The 20,519-nt window shown below is 42.2% G+C and overlaps 1 protein-coding gene and 1 long non-coding RNA gene across 6 annotated transcripts in view; one reads left to right on the plus strand and one right to left on the minus strand.

Moving 5' to 3' along the window:
- The window catches only part of LOC130284422 (uncharacterized), a 31,172-nt gene extending 26,907 nt beyond the window's left edge, over window positions 1–4,265 (minus strand). For both annotated transcript variants that reach the window (XR_008847023.1, XR_008847022.1), the window contains exon 1: window positions 3,565–4,265. This is a non-coding gene — a long non-coding RNA (uncharacterized LOC130284422). The remainder of the gene's footprint in view (window positions 1–3,564) is intronic.
- GSG1L (GSG1 like) overlaps window positions 1–9,273 on the plus strand; it is a 138,027-nt gene extending 128,754 nt beyond the window's left edge. For 3 of the 4 annotated variants that reach the window (XM_056534761.1, XM_056534760.1, XM_056534758.1), the window contains 2 exons: window positions 1,576–1,687; window positions 8,641–9,273. In XM_056534761.1, coding sequence (XP_056390736.1) covers window positions 1,576–1,687; window positions 8,641–8,941 — 413 coding nt within the window. In that variant the 3' untranslated portion in view covers window positions 8,942–9,273. The remainder of the gene's footprint in view (window positions 1–1,575; window positions 1,688–8,640) is intronic. The other variant, XM_056534759.1, reaches the window with a different exon arrangement.
- Window positions 9,274–20,519: the final 11,246 nt, after the last annotated feature.

The following is a 20,519-nucleotide window of genomic DNA, read 5'->3' on the forward strand; positions in this document are numbered from 1 at the left end:
CACAGCAGGAACAATTAACAGCTTTAAAACAGGATTAGATACATTCCTGGAACAAAATAAGATTAATGCTTATGAAGAAATATAAAATCTCATCCCTTCCCCAATATCGCGCCACACCCCTACCCCTTAATTCCCTGGTTGAACTTGATGGACATATGTCTTTTTTCGACCGTACTAACTATGTAACTAACTATGTAACTATGTAACAATAATCCATGTATAAAATATTAATACAAAAGTATTTCTGTGTTTCCATTGTGCTTAAAACCATCGCTCAATATAAATTGCAGGCAATAAAAAGCACATGTGATTTATCCCAGAAACGAGCAGTCACAGGTATGGGAAAATATACAAATTATACGTAGATAATGTCATATTTATATTATGTATATCAAAATTATGCCCTAAGTCGCAAGGCATGGAATTATTGATGTCAATGGTTGACAATATAATATGTTAATGTTCAGTACTCCAATTTGTAATCACTAGTAGTGATGAGCGGCAGGGTGCCATACTCAAACTCGTGATATTTTGCGAATATATGGATGAATATTCGTCCTATGTTCACAAAATTCGCATATTCGCTATCTTTTTTTTTTCATGTGAAACTTTGTAATGAAATTTGCATAGTGCACATGCGCAATTGTATCTTTCACCTAAAAGAAGGGAGGGGTCAGTGTCCAGTCTGGAAGTGCCGACATTCGCATAAATATTAGCATAAATGCCACGAAGTGCCGATATTCCCTGTAAAAATTCACATTTCGAATATTCATACTCAACACTAATCACTAGGAGCTATCCTGGTAGGCAAACACTAGGGCATATGGAACTGTCACGAATGGGCAAACTCTAAATACTTGCTGTGCAATATACTTTTTAGAACATTATGAACGGGGCCAGTAAGACTCCTATTCTTGGAAATATATACATATTGGATAGTAAGCATGTTCTTCATATAATGTTTTTGTAGAGCTAGAGATGGCTTTGCAGGAAATGTCTAATACAGTGGTCCCTCAAGTTACAATATTAATTGGTTCCAGGATGACCATTGTATGTTGAAACCATTTTATGTTGAGACCATAACTCTATAGAAACCTGGTAATTGATTCTGAAGCCCCAAAATGTCACCCAAAAAATAGGAAAATAGGCACCCTGGTTGGGAAACAATGGTGTAAGTAGAGGACAGGAGCTTCTTCAGGGTCCTGTACAGTACACACAGTGTCCCAAATAGAGCCTCCCTTACTTGGTGTCCAAAGGAGCAGCTAACCCTGGCACAGGTAAGGAGTAGTACAGAACTTTTAGTTCCTCCCTATACTGTAGGGGGCGCTACCAGACAGCCAGTCAGTACTTGCACCTCAGTAATACAGGGGATTTACCAGTGAATGCCCATTCTGATTGGTCGGTTCTTCCGGCCATTGACACGTTTCACAGATCTGGACTGTCTGTACATTGTATGTTGAGTCTGGTTTCAAGTTACAATGGTCCAGAAAAAAACATTGTATGTTGAAACTATTGTATGTTGAGGTCATTGTAAGTTGAGGGGTCACTGTATTTACTTGCTTTTCTCTCTTAAAGGTCTTCTTGGTATGGTGGCTCACATGATGTACACTCAAGTCCTTCAGGTTACTGTAAGTTTAGGTCCTGAAGACTGGAGACCTCATTCGTGGGATTATGGGTGGTCTTTCTGGTATGTATGAATGCAGTGCAATACTTGTAAGTTTTATATTTAGTATCTGTGTGACAAAACATTGCCATACACAGATGGCAGCCAGGAAAGCTTTGAATAAATGTTTTTTCATATTGTCGGTTTTACAAAATCCATGACTTAGTGATGTGTCCACATAAAGAATATAAATATAAAGGAAAATATATACAGTAACCCCCCGACATGCGATGGCCCCGACATATGATAAAATCGACATACGATGCTATTATATGTCGGGGCCATCGCATTAACTGCTATCCGACAGCGCAAAATGCTTAAGCTGCTGTCGGATAGCAGTTTAAGCATCCCTGGCAGGTTCACTTACCTATTCCCGCTACTCCGGGTCCACTTCGTGATCCTCCGGCGTCTTCCGCATCTTCTCCAGGGTCCTTGCCTCGCTTTCCGGCGTCGTTATTACATCACTACGCACGCCGTGTCGGCGCAGCAACGTAATAACGTCACCAGAAAGCAAGGCCCGGACCCTTCAGAAGATGCGGAAGAAGCCGGAGGATCCCGAAGGAGACACCGGAGCAGCGGGACAGCATTGGGAGCCCCTTGGACAACATCGGGAGCCCCTTGGACAACATCGGGAGCGGTGAGGACCGGGTCCGGAGTGGAGGGGACAGGTGAATACAGCTTCCTATACTTTACATTGCACGGATCCCTCAACATATGATGGATTCGACAAACTATGGGTTGTTTGGAACGAATTACCATTATATGTTGAGGGACCACTGTACATGCTAATTCACAGAAACTAGCAACGGGGGCATTCCTATTGCTCTTTTAGCAATGCTAATCCAGCCTTCCCCCTTCATCAATATTCACTGCTCTCTCTCTGCTGACCGAATTGCTTCCCACTTCCAGGCGTAGCAGTTCAGTGGCACATGCAAAGGGGCCACTGCAAAAAAGATGATGCGGCTCCCAACTCGAACCTGACATCAGCATAGAGAGCAGTAAATATTAATAAATAATAATGGGCAGGCTGGATGGGAGGGAGATGCCACAGTAAGTAGTGCTAAAAGAGCTATGTGGACGACTCCATTGCTAGTTTCTATAAATTATACATTTTTCTTTATATCTCTACAATAGCCGCACGGAATAGAGGTGAGTAATACAGTAAAAAGAGGGTCACCCGTACTTTATGCCTGTTCAAGTTAGTATGGGCGACCCTCTTGTCAGTTTCCCTTTAAATGAGTGAAAGAATCACAGCAAGAGCATGGTTTATTTTATTTTTTTATGTGTAATATGTATATAATGTTTAGTGTAATATTTAACTCTATGTACTTGTATTGTCTTGTGTTTTATACCCGGGTATAGTGTACCTTCTTTGTGCAATGTCCTTGTTATTGAAAACAAAAAACTATCATTAAAAAAGAAGTTGGAGCAGAAAATCAGTCACAGCTTAAAACACAGGAGATCAGGAGAATCATGTTGGGTTAACATATGTCTGGTATCTGGCATAGGTGAACTCAGTCTAGATCTCAACGCAACTGATGACGCAACTGATGACAACGCGCATCAGTTGTATGGCATCCAGCGTGTCCAATAATTCGGCGTCAAAATTGAGATGCTGGATAATTGTCAACTGTCCCATTCAAATTAATGGGTGCACGCCGGAGGGAAACTATGCCGGATGCCAGACATATGTGAACCCATCCTTACTCATTTTCACTATGGAGACAGAGAACCACAACTGAGAAGGGGATGTGGCCTTATTGTATTGTTGGGCAGAGATAGGTAACATTTACATTACTTTTATTTGCTAGCACGAATTGCAAAGGTCTTAAAAAAAAGAAGGTTCAACACTGTCATTATTGAAAACCATTCAAAGAGAAAGAAATGGAGATTGCACTCACCGAGGAAGATCTTCATGCAGCTCTTTTATTCAGCAGCGTGTCTAGTACATAAGAAGACCAAATTATAACAGCAGCATCCCCAAAGTGCAACGTGCAGAGCAGCAAACAGCAGGGACGTCTCACCTGGACGATGGCGGTCGTTTCACGCCTGTCGACGCTTCCTCAGGCCCCTGGTGATGTCATCCCCCTACAGGTACGTGCTTTTAACATAGTGTGTAACCATAGAAACCAGAAAACATATAGTAAAACCACTAGTAATATGTCGTAAATCCACAAACAGTTAAAAACAACATTACCTACTGGGAATCAAAGGAAAACATTTAACTCATTCAGCTCATTTAGGCCTAGTGGACCTAATGCCTCAAGTTTCATGATCCATCTAGCTTCTGAATGGAGCAGCAGCTTGTGTCGATCTCCTCCCCTTCTTGGGCAATTAACATGTTCTATGCCTGCAAACTTTACACCTCTGGGATCATTATGGTGGCAAGATTCTATATGGTTTATAAAGCGAGAGGCACCTACTTTCGTTTTTAAAGATCTGAGGTGCTCTTTCACACGCTGATTTAACTTTCTTTTAGTTTTACCAATGCAAAAAAAAGATGCTAGGGCATATCAGGGCATATATTACAAAAGTCGTTTGACAAGTAATTAATTCTCTGCCTGTGATGGTATGAGCACCTAGTCTTAATGAGGCCCTAGCTAGATTATGTTCACAAACGGAGCAGTTAGCACAATGGTAGTTACCAGTAGGTTGTAGACCCTTTAACCAGTTAACTTTTTTGCATCTTCAATTCGTGTGGTCATTTTCTTAAGGGCGTTACCTATGGTTTTATTACAGCAATAGGTAATCATAGGGCGATTCTTTGCAATGTCTGTTAACTGGGGGTCGTGTTCAATCTTGTACCAATATTTGTTAATGGTGTTTCTGGTGTTGTTGAGGCGGGTGTTATCAAATGAGAAGACAAATCTTTGAGGTTTCTCATGTTTTTTCTTTTTTTGATGTAATAACTCATTTCGGGATTTGTTGTTAACTTTTTGCATAGCATCCTCACAACCCATTCTGGGTATCCCCTGTTCAGCAATCTGTTTTTTAAATCTTTAGCTTGGGATAGAAAGACCTCATTGCTGTTATTAATTATTTTCAACCGGACAAGCTGGCTGTAGGGAATGCTCCTCTTCATATGAAAAGGATGAGAGCTCTCAAAATGGAGAAGAGCATTCCATGCTCTCTCCTTTCCGTGGCCTGATGTAACTAGCCTGCCATCTTGGACATTAATTTTAGTGTCAAGAAATTCAAGAGTACTACCTCCAAACACTTTGGAAAAAGTCATATTCCTCTTATTAACAGTGTTTAAATGGGAAACAAAGTTGGAGAAGGAATCCTCTTCCCCTTCCCAGATGACAAATATATCATCTACAAAACGTAGGATGAGTTTAATCCAGCTCACAAAGGGGTTAGTAGAGGGAAAATGTACCTCCTCTCCACTACAGACAGCTGTGCCCTGTTTCTGTCTGTACCAGGTGTCCCCATATTGAAAAAGATTATTGTCCAGGATGACCATAAGTGCCAAAACCACAAAATCACTAAATCCTACAGGTTTTTCAGTACTTTGGAGGACCTCTCTGATTGCCTCTGCACCCGCATCATGAGGGATGCAGGTGTAGAGGCTCTCTACATCTATAGAGGCTAGTGAATAGGAATCTTGCCATTCAAAATTATTCATTGCTGATATCAAATCCCCTGTATCCCTTAAATAGGTTGGCATTTGTTGTAATAAAGGGGAAAGCAGCCAATCCAAATAGCTAGAGAGGGCTTCAGTCGCTTATCCAATCTCCCAGACAATAGGACATCCCGCGGGCTGGATTGTGGCATATTAGAATTTGGTAGTGGCATATTGTCACCATACATCTTATTGCAGATCTATATTATGGAATCACCGCAGCTAAGGGGTGTGTTATGGGCAGCTTTTTGGATTGGGTGCGCTTGCAGGGACAGTTCTGTAGGTAAGATATCATGCATATGGTGGTGGTGGTTGTTTGCACTGATATATTCTTATAGAATAGCCACTATACTGTGTTGGTTTGAGGCCGAATTTATAGATTCTGGGCCATCTATATCTCTCTGATTGGTGGAAGTGGGATGTAGTATTTATCTGACCTAAAAACCACATATGGATATTGAGGGATGTTTCCCATAGCTGGATACTTGCTTCGGAGGTATTGTGACCCCTTGTCCTTATATATTGGATATTCATGATTACTGGTTATTTGATATATATTTGTTATACTTCCATCTAGTCTTTTGCATTTAATTTAATTGCAGAGTAAAATCATGATATGGACTTATTGATTCCCTTATACATATGAAGGACTATGTGAGTGTCTTCCATTCTCATGTCCTGAATATCCTAGACTAACCTACTAATCTTGGGAGGTAAATTCTACTAATAATGTTTGTTAATCTTACATATATTGACAAATCTCTGTAGCTGATGCTTGTTATAATTCTTTTTTGCTTTTTTGCTTTATTTATTCTTCTCTGGATCTATATATCTGTATCTGTCTCTGCCTTTTCCAGTACTGTTTGTATTTTTGTTGTATTTATCTCTTTTTACTGTTATATATTTTGTGACTTACATATGTTTTTTGTATGGTATTTATGTATATGTTATCTGTTATAGGACTAAAAACTGTTCAATTGAAGGAACTACAAGCAGTCTGCCCAGCGTTTTAATGTGAACTATGTGGAATGCTAAGTTTTTATTTAACATCTGTCTTGTAACTAACCAGACCCTCTTGATGTATATCTCGTTGTGTGTCAATGTATTCTCCCTCGTACCTGTATTGTATTATTCTTTAATCCCCTGATGAACCGCTATATGATATCAGATATACGGGGGAAATGTGTTGGGATTTGTGGGTGTGTACATCAGGAGAACTGTTGTTTAATCTCTATAAATTCTCTATTCGGAGACTGTTACACATAATGTTCTACAGTGTATGTGAATATAAATAATGGGGTTTTAGTGTTGTTTCTAATAAAGTGATACTTTTTAGCTATTTTCGTGATTAGATTTTTGGTTGACAAAGCTAACTGATACTGGTGTGTCAATTTGTCAGTGATAGTGTGAACAGGGGATACCCAGAATGGGTTATTGAGGATGCTATGCAAAAAGTTAACAACAAATCCTGAAATGAGTTATTACAGCCAAAAAAGAAAAAAAACATGATAAACCTCAAAGATTTGTCTTCTCATTTGATAACACCCCCCTCAACAACACAATCAGAAACACCATTAACAAATATTGGTACATGATTGAACGCGACTAGAGATGAGCGAACTTACAGTAAATTCGATTCGTCACGAACTTCTCGGCCTCGGCGGTTGCTGACTTTTCCTGCATAAATTAGTTCAGCTTTCCGGTGGGCTGGAAAAGGTGGATACAGTTCTAAGAAAGAGTCTCCTAGGAATGTATCCACCTTTTCCAGCCCACGGGAGCACCTGAAAGCTGAACTAATTTATGCAGGAAAAGTCAGCAACCGCCGAGCCGAGAAGTTTGTGACGAATCGAATTTACTGTAAGTTCGCTCATCTCTAAACACGACCCTCAGTTAACAGACATTGCAAAGAATCACTCTATGATTACCTATTGCCATAATAAAACCACAGGTAACACCCTTAAGAAAATGACCACATGAATTGAAGATGCAAAAAAAGTAAACTGGTTAAAGGGTCTACAACCTACTGGTAACTACCGTTGTGCTAACTGCTCCGTTTGTGAACATAATCTAGCTAGGGCCTCATTCAGACTAGGTGCTCATACTATCACGGTCAGATAATTAATTACTTGTCAAGCGACTTTTGTAATATATGCCCTGATATACCCTTGCGTCTTTTTTTTACATTGGTAAGATGAAAAGAAAGTTAAATTAGCGTGTGAAAGAGCACCTCAGATTTTAAAAACGAAAGTAGGTGCCTCTCGCTTTATCCACCATACACGAGTTAATTGCCCAAGAAAGGGAGGAGATCGACACAAGCTGCTGCTCCGTTCAGAAGCTAGATGGATCATGAAACTTGAGGCGTTAGGTCCACTAGGCCTAAATGAGTGGAATGAGTTAAATGTTTTCCTTTGATTCACAGTAGGTAATGCTGTTTTTAACTGTTTGTTGATTTACAACATATTTCTAGTGGTTTTACTGTATGTTTACTGGTTTCTATGGTTAAACACTATGTTAAAAGCATGTACCTGTAGGGGGATGACATCACCAGGGGCCTAATGGGGGTGTCGACAGGAGTGAAAAGACCGCCATCGTCCAGGTGAGACGTCCCTGCTGTTTGCACTTTGGGGATGCTGCTGTTAAAATGTGGTCTTCTTATGTGCTAGACACGCTGCTGAATAAAAGAGCTACATGAAGATCTACCTTGGTGAGTGCCATCTCCATTTCTTTCTCTTTGGATTGTTTTCTAATGGACTGTACGCACTGAGCCCCACCACCAGGTTCCTTCCATCCCCCATATCTTAGTGCACATTGTAGCCTTCCTCTCAGGTGTTGGTCAGTATCTCCTAGTGCGGTGCCGAGTGCAGGACTCTGTTTGCAAGGACTTACTGTAAATATTGAGTCTTTGAATGAACTTGGTTTTTTTTGTCAATATCAGTTTAAAAACTTATGAAATGCTTATTATTTTATTTCACTATACCACAGAAATATCTGAATAAAAGATTGTATAACACTGAAGCAGCAAACTTTGTGTAAACCAAAATACGTGTCGGTTTCAAAACTTTTGGCCATGACTGTACCTCAGTGTGCTCCTGATTCAAGAATAGAAAATGGCATGTACTTCATATTACACTATCACACTTCATATTATAGTGCGATGCTCCTTACAAGGAATACCTTATGGAGGCACAATATTGCAGTACTGACTATAATATTAGGCTGTCAGGACTATACTGGCCATACGGGCAATATACTGTGATGGCGTGCTACTTACTAATGTCTAGTCTCTAGTATAGTATTAAATCCACTGTAACATGGACCCATCTTATTACACTCACATGCCCTTTGTGTTTTCCAGCCTGGCTTGGTGTTCCTTCACGTGTTGCATGGCAGCCTCTGTCACAACCCTGAATTCATATACAAAAACAGTCATCGAGTTTGGACACAAGCATAAGATTTTTGAGCAAGCTCTGCAAGAAGAACAGTCGTTCACAGATCACAATGCCCTTAAATACATAAAGGAGCGACCGGTTCAGTCTATTTCTAGCTCCCTGGAAATACCAGATGATGCATCCAGAAGTATCAGGAAGTCTGTGCTAGCGTCAACATCAGTTGATCTAGGAGAAATACGGGATTCATTGGGAGAAGAACAATGTTAATAGTACATGTCACTCTACAATTTATAGTAATGCATTTCTCTCAGTGTTTAATTGGTTAACAACAAAAATCTACAATAATATACTTGACATTGTCTTATTTCAATTTTTATTTGATTTTTTAGGATGAATACGGCTCAAAAAATGTTCACACATAAAAGCTAAAATCATTGCTCTATCTTTGTCGGAATTTCCACTGCTGATCTCTCAACAAGTATTAAAGATGATGTATGAAGGGGCATAAATAGCAACCCCAAGTGCCAGTGCTGTTTTTGTGACATCACATTGTTTTTGCACAGATGCTCTCTAATAAATTTGGCTTTGCCACAAACATACATTTTGAGAATTCCCTTACAGCCGGTCATATTTCAGAACATGTTTTGCAGTTTTTAAAGGGTTTGGTTGTTCTGGTCTGCACAGGTAAGCTGTATCTATTTGACAACCACTGTCCCTGTAAACATACTGGGGCAGATTCATCAAGACCTGGGCTGAAAAAAAAATTGCCCAGTTGCCCATAGCAACCAATCAGATCCCTTCTTTCATTTTTCAGAGGCCTTTTCATAAATGGAAGAAGCAATCTGATTGGTTGCTATGGTCAACTGGTCGACTTTTCCTCTGCACAAGTTTTGATGAATCTGCCCCACCCTGTCTACAACTAAATAGCTATGGCAAACCAGGCATTCTATTATGTTCAATTGGGCACTGAGCAGGGTCCTAATGCTATTCTTCAACAAAAGATTTAAGGAGTTGTATTGGTAGCTTTAAAAAATGACTAATGTGCATTAACGCAAAAAAAAAAAAAAATAAATAAAAAATATATATATATATATATATATATATATATATATTCATCCCCAATGTTGTTGCTGCTTAAGTGCTGCCACTGCTTCCGCATCTCCTGCCAAAAGTGCTGAGGTGGTAATACATACATGTGATACTGCAGCCAATCTCTTTCTGCATGTACAGCATGATACCACAGGGGCTTCGTGCAACGTCACAACCCCTCAATGCAAGTCCATGGGAGGGGGCGTGGCAGTTACCACGCCCTCTTCCATAGACTTGCATTGAGGGGTGAGATGTGACATCACAAGGGGCGTGGTTACAGTGTTAGCCGCCACCCAGCATTCGGAACAAAATGCTCCCAACACTGGGCAGTGTAGTACCCCTTTAAACTTTAATTCACAATGTCAGCATTTTTTTTAGCCCCGTTAGTGTGAGTCATTTTTTAACCAGTTTTATTTTATTTCTTTTCCTAAACATGTTCAGTAGCAACAATGGATAGAAAAATAACAGAAACTAACTGAGATTACCTCCGTCACCATAGACTTCAATGCTAAATAATTAACGTACATTAGAATGTCCGTTAATTATGAAGGAAAAAAAATTTGCATGCCCGGTATTTTGTTTTTCTATTAAAAAACAGAAATTAAGTGGAACTGATGACAACTGAGTAAAGTAGAGATTCTAATAAGGCCATAGACATGAATGGGACCCGTTACCTTCATTTTCATGTTCATTTCTCCGATTCTCTAATAGAATTGAGTAACGGAAATGAAAAGCACTGATGTGAACCCGGCCTTAGTCTAATGAACTGCTATACTGTACTGTACATTGCACATAGATCTACTGAACGTACTGTACCTCTAACGGTCAGTGGAATTCAGTGTTCTGCATATAGTTTTCATTTGGATTAATAAAAGCAAATGAATTCTGAGGAAATAGCAAGTGTGAGTCAGTGCTGAGTGCTCTCCCTCTTCTCAGTAAGTCTAGGGCACGTGTGCCCCATGGTTTGGGAATACAGCAGCGGCCCTTTGCGGTATGTCTGAACCTTGGTGTTGTTTTTAAGTAGAATTTGTCCTCTTTCCCAAGAGTAATTTTCTCTGCTATTTGCAGCAATCATCAATTATTGGTTTATTAGTGCATTCAATTGTTTTGCATAATACGATATGAATCAGTTTGGAAAAACTTATTTTAGGTGGATAAGGAAGCCTACCTCCCTCCACTCCTCTGCATATTGTATACACAGTTTTTTGGGTTTAAAAAATTACACTGAAGCAACAAAATGTTAAAGAAAAAGTATCATGTAAAAAAAATGTATCTCCTATACAAAGGATAGGGGGTAAGTTTTAGATCACGGGGGGGGGGGGTCCTTGCACTGGGGCCCCCCACGATCTCCTGATTGGAGCCCTGGCTCTCCTTCACAGTGGCGCGTCACGCCCCCCGTGAAAATACAACTGCAGTTTTTAAGCCAAAGCCAGAAGTGGATCCATGATGAAGTAGACGTATAAATGCTTCCTTCGTATTTCCCATCCCTTTTAAATCCACTTGTGGCTTTGGCTCATAAACTGCAGTGGTATTTTCCGAAAAACTGCCAAATGGAAATCCACCCTTTAGTATTTCCACAAAAATTGCATTTGCATTTCCAGTCTAAGGGTACGTTCACACGCGTGGATTTTCGCAGCGTATTTAGCAGGCACAGGCACATGTAAAGCCAGCATAGAGCGGGCCTTCACCAACCGATTTGCAGCGTAAAATACGCTGTAAATCCGCGCGTGTGAATGTACCCTTAGGCTGAGATGTAACAGAGTTATGAAGAGAGGCGCGATTTCATGTAAAGTACAATATACATGGAGTTATTATGCTGTTGCTGTTGTTTCAGATTGTGGTTGTAAGCTACTTGGATTTGAACTCTGTACAACCTGCTGGTCACTGGTAGTATTCTGGTAGTTTAAATTATTTGGAAGCATCCACATTTCTATGTACACAGTGGTGGGTGCTAAGGAGGCAATACCATGAACGGTAGCAGCCTAGAGGCAAGGGCCCACAGAGACACTGAGTAATCTTATAGGCCCCTTTCACACTGCCATTGCTCCCCATCAAGAACGGCCGTTAAAGTCTCTCTTTTATTTTATTTTTTGTGACTTTAAGGGCCGTACTCATGGCGGGGAGCAACGGGTCTCAAGGCTCCCATTTACTATAATTAGGGCTGTCTGGCGCCGTTATTTTTTGAAGGTGCTAGCAAGAGAAAAACAGACAGCTCTTGCAGTAATTTTTCTCCCATTATTTCCCCGGGCTCCCCCGACCGCCATCACACTGCTGTGTGCTAACGGCAGTGTGAAAGAAGCCATAGAAGTACAGTAAGTAAGCTGTGGCAGGGGGTAGCTTGCCAGAGGCCAAAAGCAGCACAGACAGAATGGGAAGAGGCTGATGGCCATCTTGTTTATAACCTGACCCTGACTCTGACCCTCTGGGGAAACTAGTGGGGAGTTCAAAGTGGTCTAATACAAGTATTTTCTCCTTTACTAAATTGTGATATTATGTTGTAATGCACTATTGAGAAATATGTCACCATGCCTTTAATTTTGGCATTGCTAGAACGTTAGATTGACTAGTGGCTGGTGACCCACTGTTTTAATCGTGTCACTCTTCTTTTGTTGGTTAATAACACCAAGAACAGTTAGGGCCCTGTACGAGAAGGCATCAGCCAGCAGGGGCCTTTACAGCTGACCTGGCAGTGGATATTATATTGCTATGAGCACCGCACTGTAATGCCCCTAGGTAGGATTGACATGCCCCATGGGCACTGTGTATGTACATTGTGACAGTAAGGTCTGTATTGAGATTGGGTACAGATCTGGGCCTAGACAGTCATTGAAGATAGGTTTTGGGAGAAAGGCCAAAGGAAGGAGTGGGGAGCCTGAGGAGCAGTAAATGAAGCTGCTAAGGACAATGTACACTGGAGGGTGAGACAGGTTCTGGAGTTCAATGCCCTCAGAAGCGCCACTTGACCATTGTGAGAGAGTTGCAGAGGCTGGCTAGTCTGGCTGTTCCAAGAGACACGGTGGCTCGGTATTGTCCAAAGCATCATCAAAGCACCAACAAGTTAGTAATAGGACTTGTGACCCATGGTGTAGTCATAGGCTTATAGAGACTGGAGGAAATTGACTGCACCCACTAAAGGCTAATTTTTCAAACCCTATGCAAATGAACAGTGGAGAAGTTGCCCATAGCAACCAATTAGATTTCAGCTTCAATTTTTAGAGGCCTTGAGATGCTCCACTGTTAATTTGCACAAAGTTTCATAAATCTCCCGCCTGAGTTTGTGAAAAACAGGCAGGCTACTTACCACTTCCAAACTGGTGTACCCCATTAACTGATAGTACCATCGTGTCTGGTATTGCACTTAACTGAGAATATTGAATGAGCATAAGCTGCAACACGAAGCACAATCTATAATCAAGAGTGGTGCTGTATCTTAAAGAATACCCTTAGGTAAGCCCTTTAAGTCTCGGTAACATTTGCCGGCTCTGGTGTAGAGTTAACATAGTCTATTTGTACAAGATTATTAAAGAAACTGTTTGATGTTGAAAGTTCAAACACCAAGCCTAGATCACAGAAAGTAACAAAAAAAAGGAAAAAAAAATCGTAGTTATGAAACATAAATGTTTTCAATATTAAAAAGAATTTTCCTCTAACATTAAAACAAAAGTATATGACATATTGAGTTAATCCAATATTTTATGGGAAATCCCCTTCAGTTAAAGGACTATCCTCTTTGAAAATCCTTTTACTATTCTGTTCAGCCTTTTAGGGGGCTTCCCTTCTAGAATGAATTATAACTCTTGTGACTAAAAAATGAATTGTATCAACAGCCCTCCTACCATCCAGTAATGGTAACTTCACACAGATTCACTTTATCTTGACACAGATTGACTTCACCTTTTAAAATACAACGCAATAGCATCACTAGCACTGGCGCAGGACCAGATGTAACACTGCTGGTTGGCAACCACCAGCAAACCATGTGTCCTGGTTCTTACCAGTGTCAGGCACATCCTTGCTGCCGTGTGTCTGCTATGCTTCCTGGTCTTCCTGCTCTGGAGTGTCTCCTGCTGTAGTTCCTGCTCTGTTATCTAGGGTCCACACACGAGCACTGGCCGAATCTTATAGAGACAGTGTGCACTCACTAATGGATCCTTCTCCAATCCTTACTTGGTACTACCTATTTAAACATGCTCCACCTGTTGCCTCAACAAGGTTGTGTTTCCTGTATTTCTAAGGTCCCTAAACCCTGTCTGCTGAGCCTGAGTTCCTGATCCTGTCTGTCTGTTGTACCTGTGTTCCTGATCCTGCCTGCACCTGTAGCCATCTTGGCTAGCTGTTCTCACAGTACCTGCTCAGCTATTATACACCTGTATACACCTGATGCTATCTTTAGTGTCAGTGTGCCCCATTCTGCCTGCCTGGCCAGCTGCCACTTGTGGCATAGTGGGTCCATACCCGTGGGATGTTACACTAGGATTTTCAGCCCAGGGCCCTGGATCTCCGGACGCACATACATGAAGTAAAATGTTGGCGCATGTGTTGTGAGCTCCTGACTAGCAGGCTCCTGACTCGAGCCCACGTCATACTGGCCGGCCCTTAGCTTATTCCTTTAGCTGGGGGCCGGCGTTAATAGCCGACATGTGGCGATCGCCGCGGCCGGCTATTAACCCTTTAGATAGCCGCTGTCAAAGTTGACAGCGGCGTCTAATGGTGCCTGGGTCCAGTCCCTGGCACAAAAAAATTCCAAAGTTCAAAAAAGCGTATTTATAGTCACTTTTCATGCCATAAAAAAAAGGAATAAAAAGCGATCAAAAAGTCCCATCAAAACAAAAATGGTGCAGATTAAAACTTCAGATCATGGCGCAAAAAATTAACCTTCATACCACCCCGTACGCAAAAAATTCAAAAGTTATAGGGGTCAGAATAGGACAATTTTAAATGTATAAATTTTCGTGCATGTAGTTATGATTTTTTCCAAAAGTACGACAAAATCAAACCAATATAAGTAGGGTATCATTTTTATTGCAAATAAATGAAGAGAGTCCAGCTCACTTCCCGTGTCGTGCTATGCACGGACCGGTGCCCGGCCAGGCTCCCCGGATGCTGGAAATGAAGAAGGAGTCCAGCACTGCAGTGAAGGCAGCTTTATTAAGTGAGGAGCAAGCAATAAAGGCACACTAGTCAGACATGTTTCAAGCGCGAACGCTCTTCCTCGGTCACCGAGGAAGAGCGTTCGCGCTTGAAACATGTCTGACTAGTGTGCTTTTATTGCTTGCTCCTCACTTAATAAAGCTGCCTTCACTGCAGTGCTGGACTCCTTCTTCATTTCCAGTATCATTTTATTGTATTGAAAAATGTACGGCATAGAAACGGAAGCCCCCAAAATTTACAAAATGGTGTTTTTTCTACAGTTTTGTCGCACAATTATTATTTTTTACGTTCCGCCATAGATTTTGGGGTAAAATGACTGACAAATGACTGACAAAGTAGAATTGGTGGCACAAAAAATAAGCACCCATATGGATTTTTAGGTGCAAAAATGAAAGGGTTATGAGTTTTAAAAGGTAAGGAGGTAAGAATGAAAGTGCAAAACCAGAAAAACGCTTGATCCATAAGGGGTTAAGCTTGCAGGATGCAATCCCTGCTCTGGCCATCTTGATGATATGATGTAATCACGCCACTTTGGGGACCGTATCTGTGTAGCTCACAGACAGCAGGCCTGAAGAGAGAAGAGCCACTTCATTAATCGTTGGAGTATTATTATTATTATTATTTTATTTTTTCTTGCTGTTTGGTCACAATAGGGTACTATGACCATGGGGGGGGGGGGTCAGGGAGCATTATTACTATATAGGGGGCACAGACAGCATTACTACCATATGGGGGGCACAGACAGTATTACTACCATATGGGAGGCACAGAGGGCACTATTACTATGTGGAGGCACATGGGGCATTACTACTATATGGGGCACAGTGGGCATTATTTCTGAATGGAGGCACAGGGGACATTGTTTCTTTATAGAGGCACAGGGACACAGTATCACCATTTGACAACACAAGGGGGGCATTATTACTTTATGGGGGCACAGGGAAAAGCATTACTGTATGGAGGCACAAGGGTATTATTTCTGTATTGGGCACAGGGGGCAATATTACTGTATGGTAGCGCAGGGGCATTACTACTTTATAGGGGCACAGTGGGCATTATTTCTGAATGGAGGCACATGGGACATTGTTTCTTTATGGAGGCTCATGGGGGACAGTATCACAATTTGACAGCACAAAGGGGGCATTATTACTTTATGGGGGCACAGGGAAAAGTATTACTGTATGGAGTCATAAGGCATTATTTCTGTATTGGGCACAGGGGGCAATATTACTATATGGTAGCGCAGGGAGTATTATTAATGTAGGGGGTACAGTAACACCAATACAAAGGGGGAACAAAGGATAACATTAATGAGTGAGTGTATCAATGAGGAATTACTTGTGAATACGACCACAGTAGGGACAATATTAGTGAGTGGGGGCATTATAGGTGAATGGGAAACATAGTTGGGGGCATTATTACTGTATGGTGCACTAATGGACACACCATACTCTTCAGAGACATGTCGCATATAGGAGAAGTCACCATGGGTCATCTTGGCTGTCAAATGTAGGAGTCAAATGCAGAAGAAGGAGGGGGGGAAACAACTCGGATCAGAGAGGACGTCACTTGTGAGTCAGTGGATATAATTGGCCCTTGTATTGAGTGGTGGAGACCAGAAGCCACTTAAACAACAGCAGTGGGGGATGGGGGCAGATAAGTATGATTTCTCTTTGTACACCCTGACTTGCTTTTACATATTTTTTATTGGGGTATAAAAGCCTTTTCTATGCCTCAGGGTAGCCAGACTCTTACTATCCACTGATTTTAAGGTCAGCAATGGTTCCCAAATTCTAACAGTGTTTCCCAGACTTTATTTATCAGCTCCCCAGGTTCTCCTTGTTGACAACCCTCAGACCATGCTGCTCTCTGGTACTTCCATACAGCCATATCTCAGTTTTTTTTTTATATGGCATAATATTTATTGAACATTCTAATAAATATTTCCATAAACCTCCAAAGCAGAGATGCTGAAGGCACAGCAGTTGTAACATGCAGCTGAAACTCATCTATAACAGCTAGGATCAGAGATAACAAACAACATACAAGAAAGATTTCATAGCACCTATAGAATCTAAAGAGTTTGACAAAGGGACCTCGCCCCCATCAGCACCCCTCAACATGATTGGAGTGTAAAAAGGGTGTCATTGCACCCAGTAGCCTAATGAAGGCCAAAGGTAGGGTCTAATAGCATGTATGGAGCAAGATTCATTTGGCCCAAACAACCTCTTTGGATAATATAAAAGAGGTTTAAAAAATTAAAAAAAGGAAAAAGAACACAAAAACATTCATTTGTACCCCAGAATTGTACCATTTGAAACTAAAGCTCATCTCAGGAAAAAAAAAGTCCTCAGAGCCCTAATATGGAAAGAACAATTCTAAAAAAAAAAAATTATTTTGCAAAAGAAGTAAAACATAAAATAACTATATCAATTTGGTATTGCTTCTATTTAAAAAAAAAACTGCAGAATAATGCATGTTATAAATGCCTCATGCTGAATGGAACAAAATTGAAAACAAAGAAATACAATAATAAGTGAATTACTGTTTTTCCCCACAGAAAATGTATGGGGTATGTCAGATCAAGAATAGTTCCTCTGACAGTCTCTTCTTCTCCTGCTGTCACCCAGAAGCGCTCTCATTTTCCTGTGCCTCAGTGGATCCCAATGTTGCAAGCTGGTAGTTTAGAGCCAGGATCTCGGCTTCCAAATGGATAACATGGGCACATATATTACACCAGTATGCTCCCTCAAGTGGCTGTTTAGTGATTACAAATATTGCACAAGATATACACTGGGCAACATTTCTGATCCTACAGGACCACTGTGGCTAATGGGAATAAGCACAGATACCATAAAATAGTCATTTATACAAGTAAATACAAATCAGTATATAAATAGGATAAGAATATAAATAACTCCCTTCTATACAGTCTCAATCTTAAGACACTTAGGCTCAGGTCCGGCTCTGCCTATAGGCAAAATAGGCAGCCACCTTGAGCGCCATTCTAAAAGCCACTAGAAGGTTAGACAGCCAGCATCCGAATCACTTGTTTAACCAGCTCAGCCAGCAGCACCACCATAACCTCCCCCCCCCACCCCCCCATGATGTGTGTCACCCCAGTAGTAAGGTAATTACATAAGGAGGAAGTTTGTTACAGTGTGTCACCCCAGTAGTAAGGAGATTACATGAAGAGGTGGTGTGTTACAGTGTGTCACCCCAGTAGTAAGGTAATTACATAAGGAGGAAGTTTGTTACAGTGTGTCATCCCAGTAGTAAGGAGATTACATGAAGAGGTGGTTTGTTACAGTGTGTCACCCCAGTAGTTAGAAGATTACATGAGGGGGTGGTTTGTTACAGTGTGTCACCCCAGTGGGGGGAGGGGTGGTGTCAAAGGGCGGGCCAATGGGCTGAGTCAAGGGGGCATCAAAATTAGCTTTTGCCTAGGGTGGCAAAAATCCTTGCACCAGTCTACAAGCAGTGACCATGGCCACTCAATATTGCTGTTAGAACAAGCAAAATGATGCAGCCACTGACTAATGCTTGTAAACATGGTTTTGTCTACATGAGGCATCTACAGGTGTACCTGCCCCAATCTGAAGTCATGCAATAAGGACAAAGCACACAGGCTGCTTTCACACTGTAAAATACTCCCGTTAATTAACGTCCGTTATAAAATCCCAGGAGATCGGCTGTTAAACGGCCGTTAGAAAATCCCATTATAAGCTATGGGATTTTTCTTATAGCCATTTTAGCCCGTTATTGACCGTTATTAACAACGGCTGTTATTTTGTGATATGCACCGTTACTATCGCCCGTCACAAAATAACGTCCGTTATTAATAACGGGCGATAACGGGTTAAAATGGCTATTAGAAAAATCCCATAGACTATAATGGGATTTTCTAATGGCCGTTTAACTGCCAATCTCCTGGGGTTTTTTAACGGGTGTTAATTAAAGGGAGTATTTTACAGTGTGAAAGCAGCCTTAGTTCAAACTCTACTGATGTAGGTTTACACTGGTTGGCTTACTGTGGGGATAATACTTAAAGGGGTTATCCACCACAAGGTGATTTTAGTATGTACCTGGCAGACAGTAATGTACATGCTTAGGAAGGATCTGCGCTTGTCTTGGGGCTAAATGGCTGTGTTGTGAGATTACCATAATACTGTCAACATTGTGAACTGGTATTTCCTGTTTCAGTTTTCTTTTTTCTTTTTTTTTTTTTACTACAAATCCCATAATTCCATTTTCCTCCCTCCCACACATCAGTCACCCTACCCATTGAAACATAAATGAGCTGCATCCATTCAAAAGACCTGTGGTTTTCAATCAGGGTGCCTACAGCTGTTGCATTAGTTGCAGATTGATCCCTCCACCCATTAAAGCAGACAGGCTCCCTGTCATCAGCTGACTAGTGAGTCAGGTCTCGGCCGCTGTCACGATGCCGGCTGGCAGGAGGTGGATCCTCTGTGCCAGAGAGGGATAGCGAGGACCGTGCTAGTGGACCGGTTCTAAGACACTACAGGTTTTCACCAGAGCCCGCCGCAAAGCGGGATGGTCTTGCTGCGGCGGTAGTGACCAGGTCGTATCCACTAGCAACGGCTCACCTCTCTGGCTGCTGAAGATACAGAAGATTGGCGAGGTACAAGGGAGTAGGCAGTAGCAAGGTCGGACGTAGCAGAAGGTCGGGGGCAGGCGGCAAGGTTCGTAGTCAAGGGAGATAGCAAAGGTACTGGTACACAGGGTATAAACACACAAAGAACGCTTTCACTGGCACTAAGGCAACAAGATCCGGCAAGGGAGTGCAAGGGAGGAGACTAGATATAAGCAGGGAACAGGTGGGAACCAATTAAGCTAATTGGGCCAGGCACCAATCATTGGTGCACTGGCCCTTTAAGTCTCAGGGAGCTGGCGCGCGCGCGCCCTAGAGAGCGGAGCCGCGCGCGCCAGCACATGACCGCAGGAGACGGGAACGGGTAAGTGACCTGGGATGCGATTCGCGAGCGGGCGCGTCCCGCTGTGCGAATCGCATCCCCAACGGCCATGAGAGAGCAGCGCTCCCGGTCAGCGGGACTGACCGGGGAGCTGCAGGGAAAGAGACGCCGTGAGCGCTCCGGGGAGGAGCGGGGACCCGGAGCGCTAGGCGTAACAGTACCCCCCCCCTTAGGTCTCCCCTTCTCTTTATCGGGTAACTGCCTCCCCTGGGATGAGGACACCGGGAAAGGATGGAGGGATTCCTCAACGGCAGGCAGAACCGCAGGAGTAGGAATGGGGAGAGAGGGCAGAGGGCGGGACCTGGCACGGGGCAGTGTGACACCAGGACGAGGGCCATGAGGGGACACAGAAGCTTGCCTGATGGAACTGGGAGGGGGGGAGGGGCATTTCCTGTGGCAGGCAGAGTCCTTAATGACCTTAGGGGGACCAGATACAGGAGGAACCACAGAGTTACGGCAAGGGTTACTGGGAACCGGTTTTAGACAGTTCTTGGAACAAGAGGACCCCCAACTCTTGATCTCCCCAGTGGACCAATCCAGGGTTGGGGAATGAAGTTGAAGCCAGGGAAGTCCAAGGAGAATTTCCGAGGTGCAATTGGGGAGGACCA

This window comes from Hyla sarda, chromosome 8 (genome assembly GCF_029499605.1).
Source record: "Hyla sarda isolate aHylSar1 chromosome 8, aHylSar1.hap1, whole genome shotgun sequence".
Classification (NCBI taxonomy): Eukaryota; Metazoa; Chordata; class Amphibia; order Anura; family Hylidae; genus Hyla; species Hyla sarda.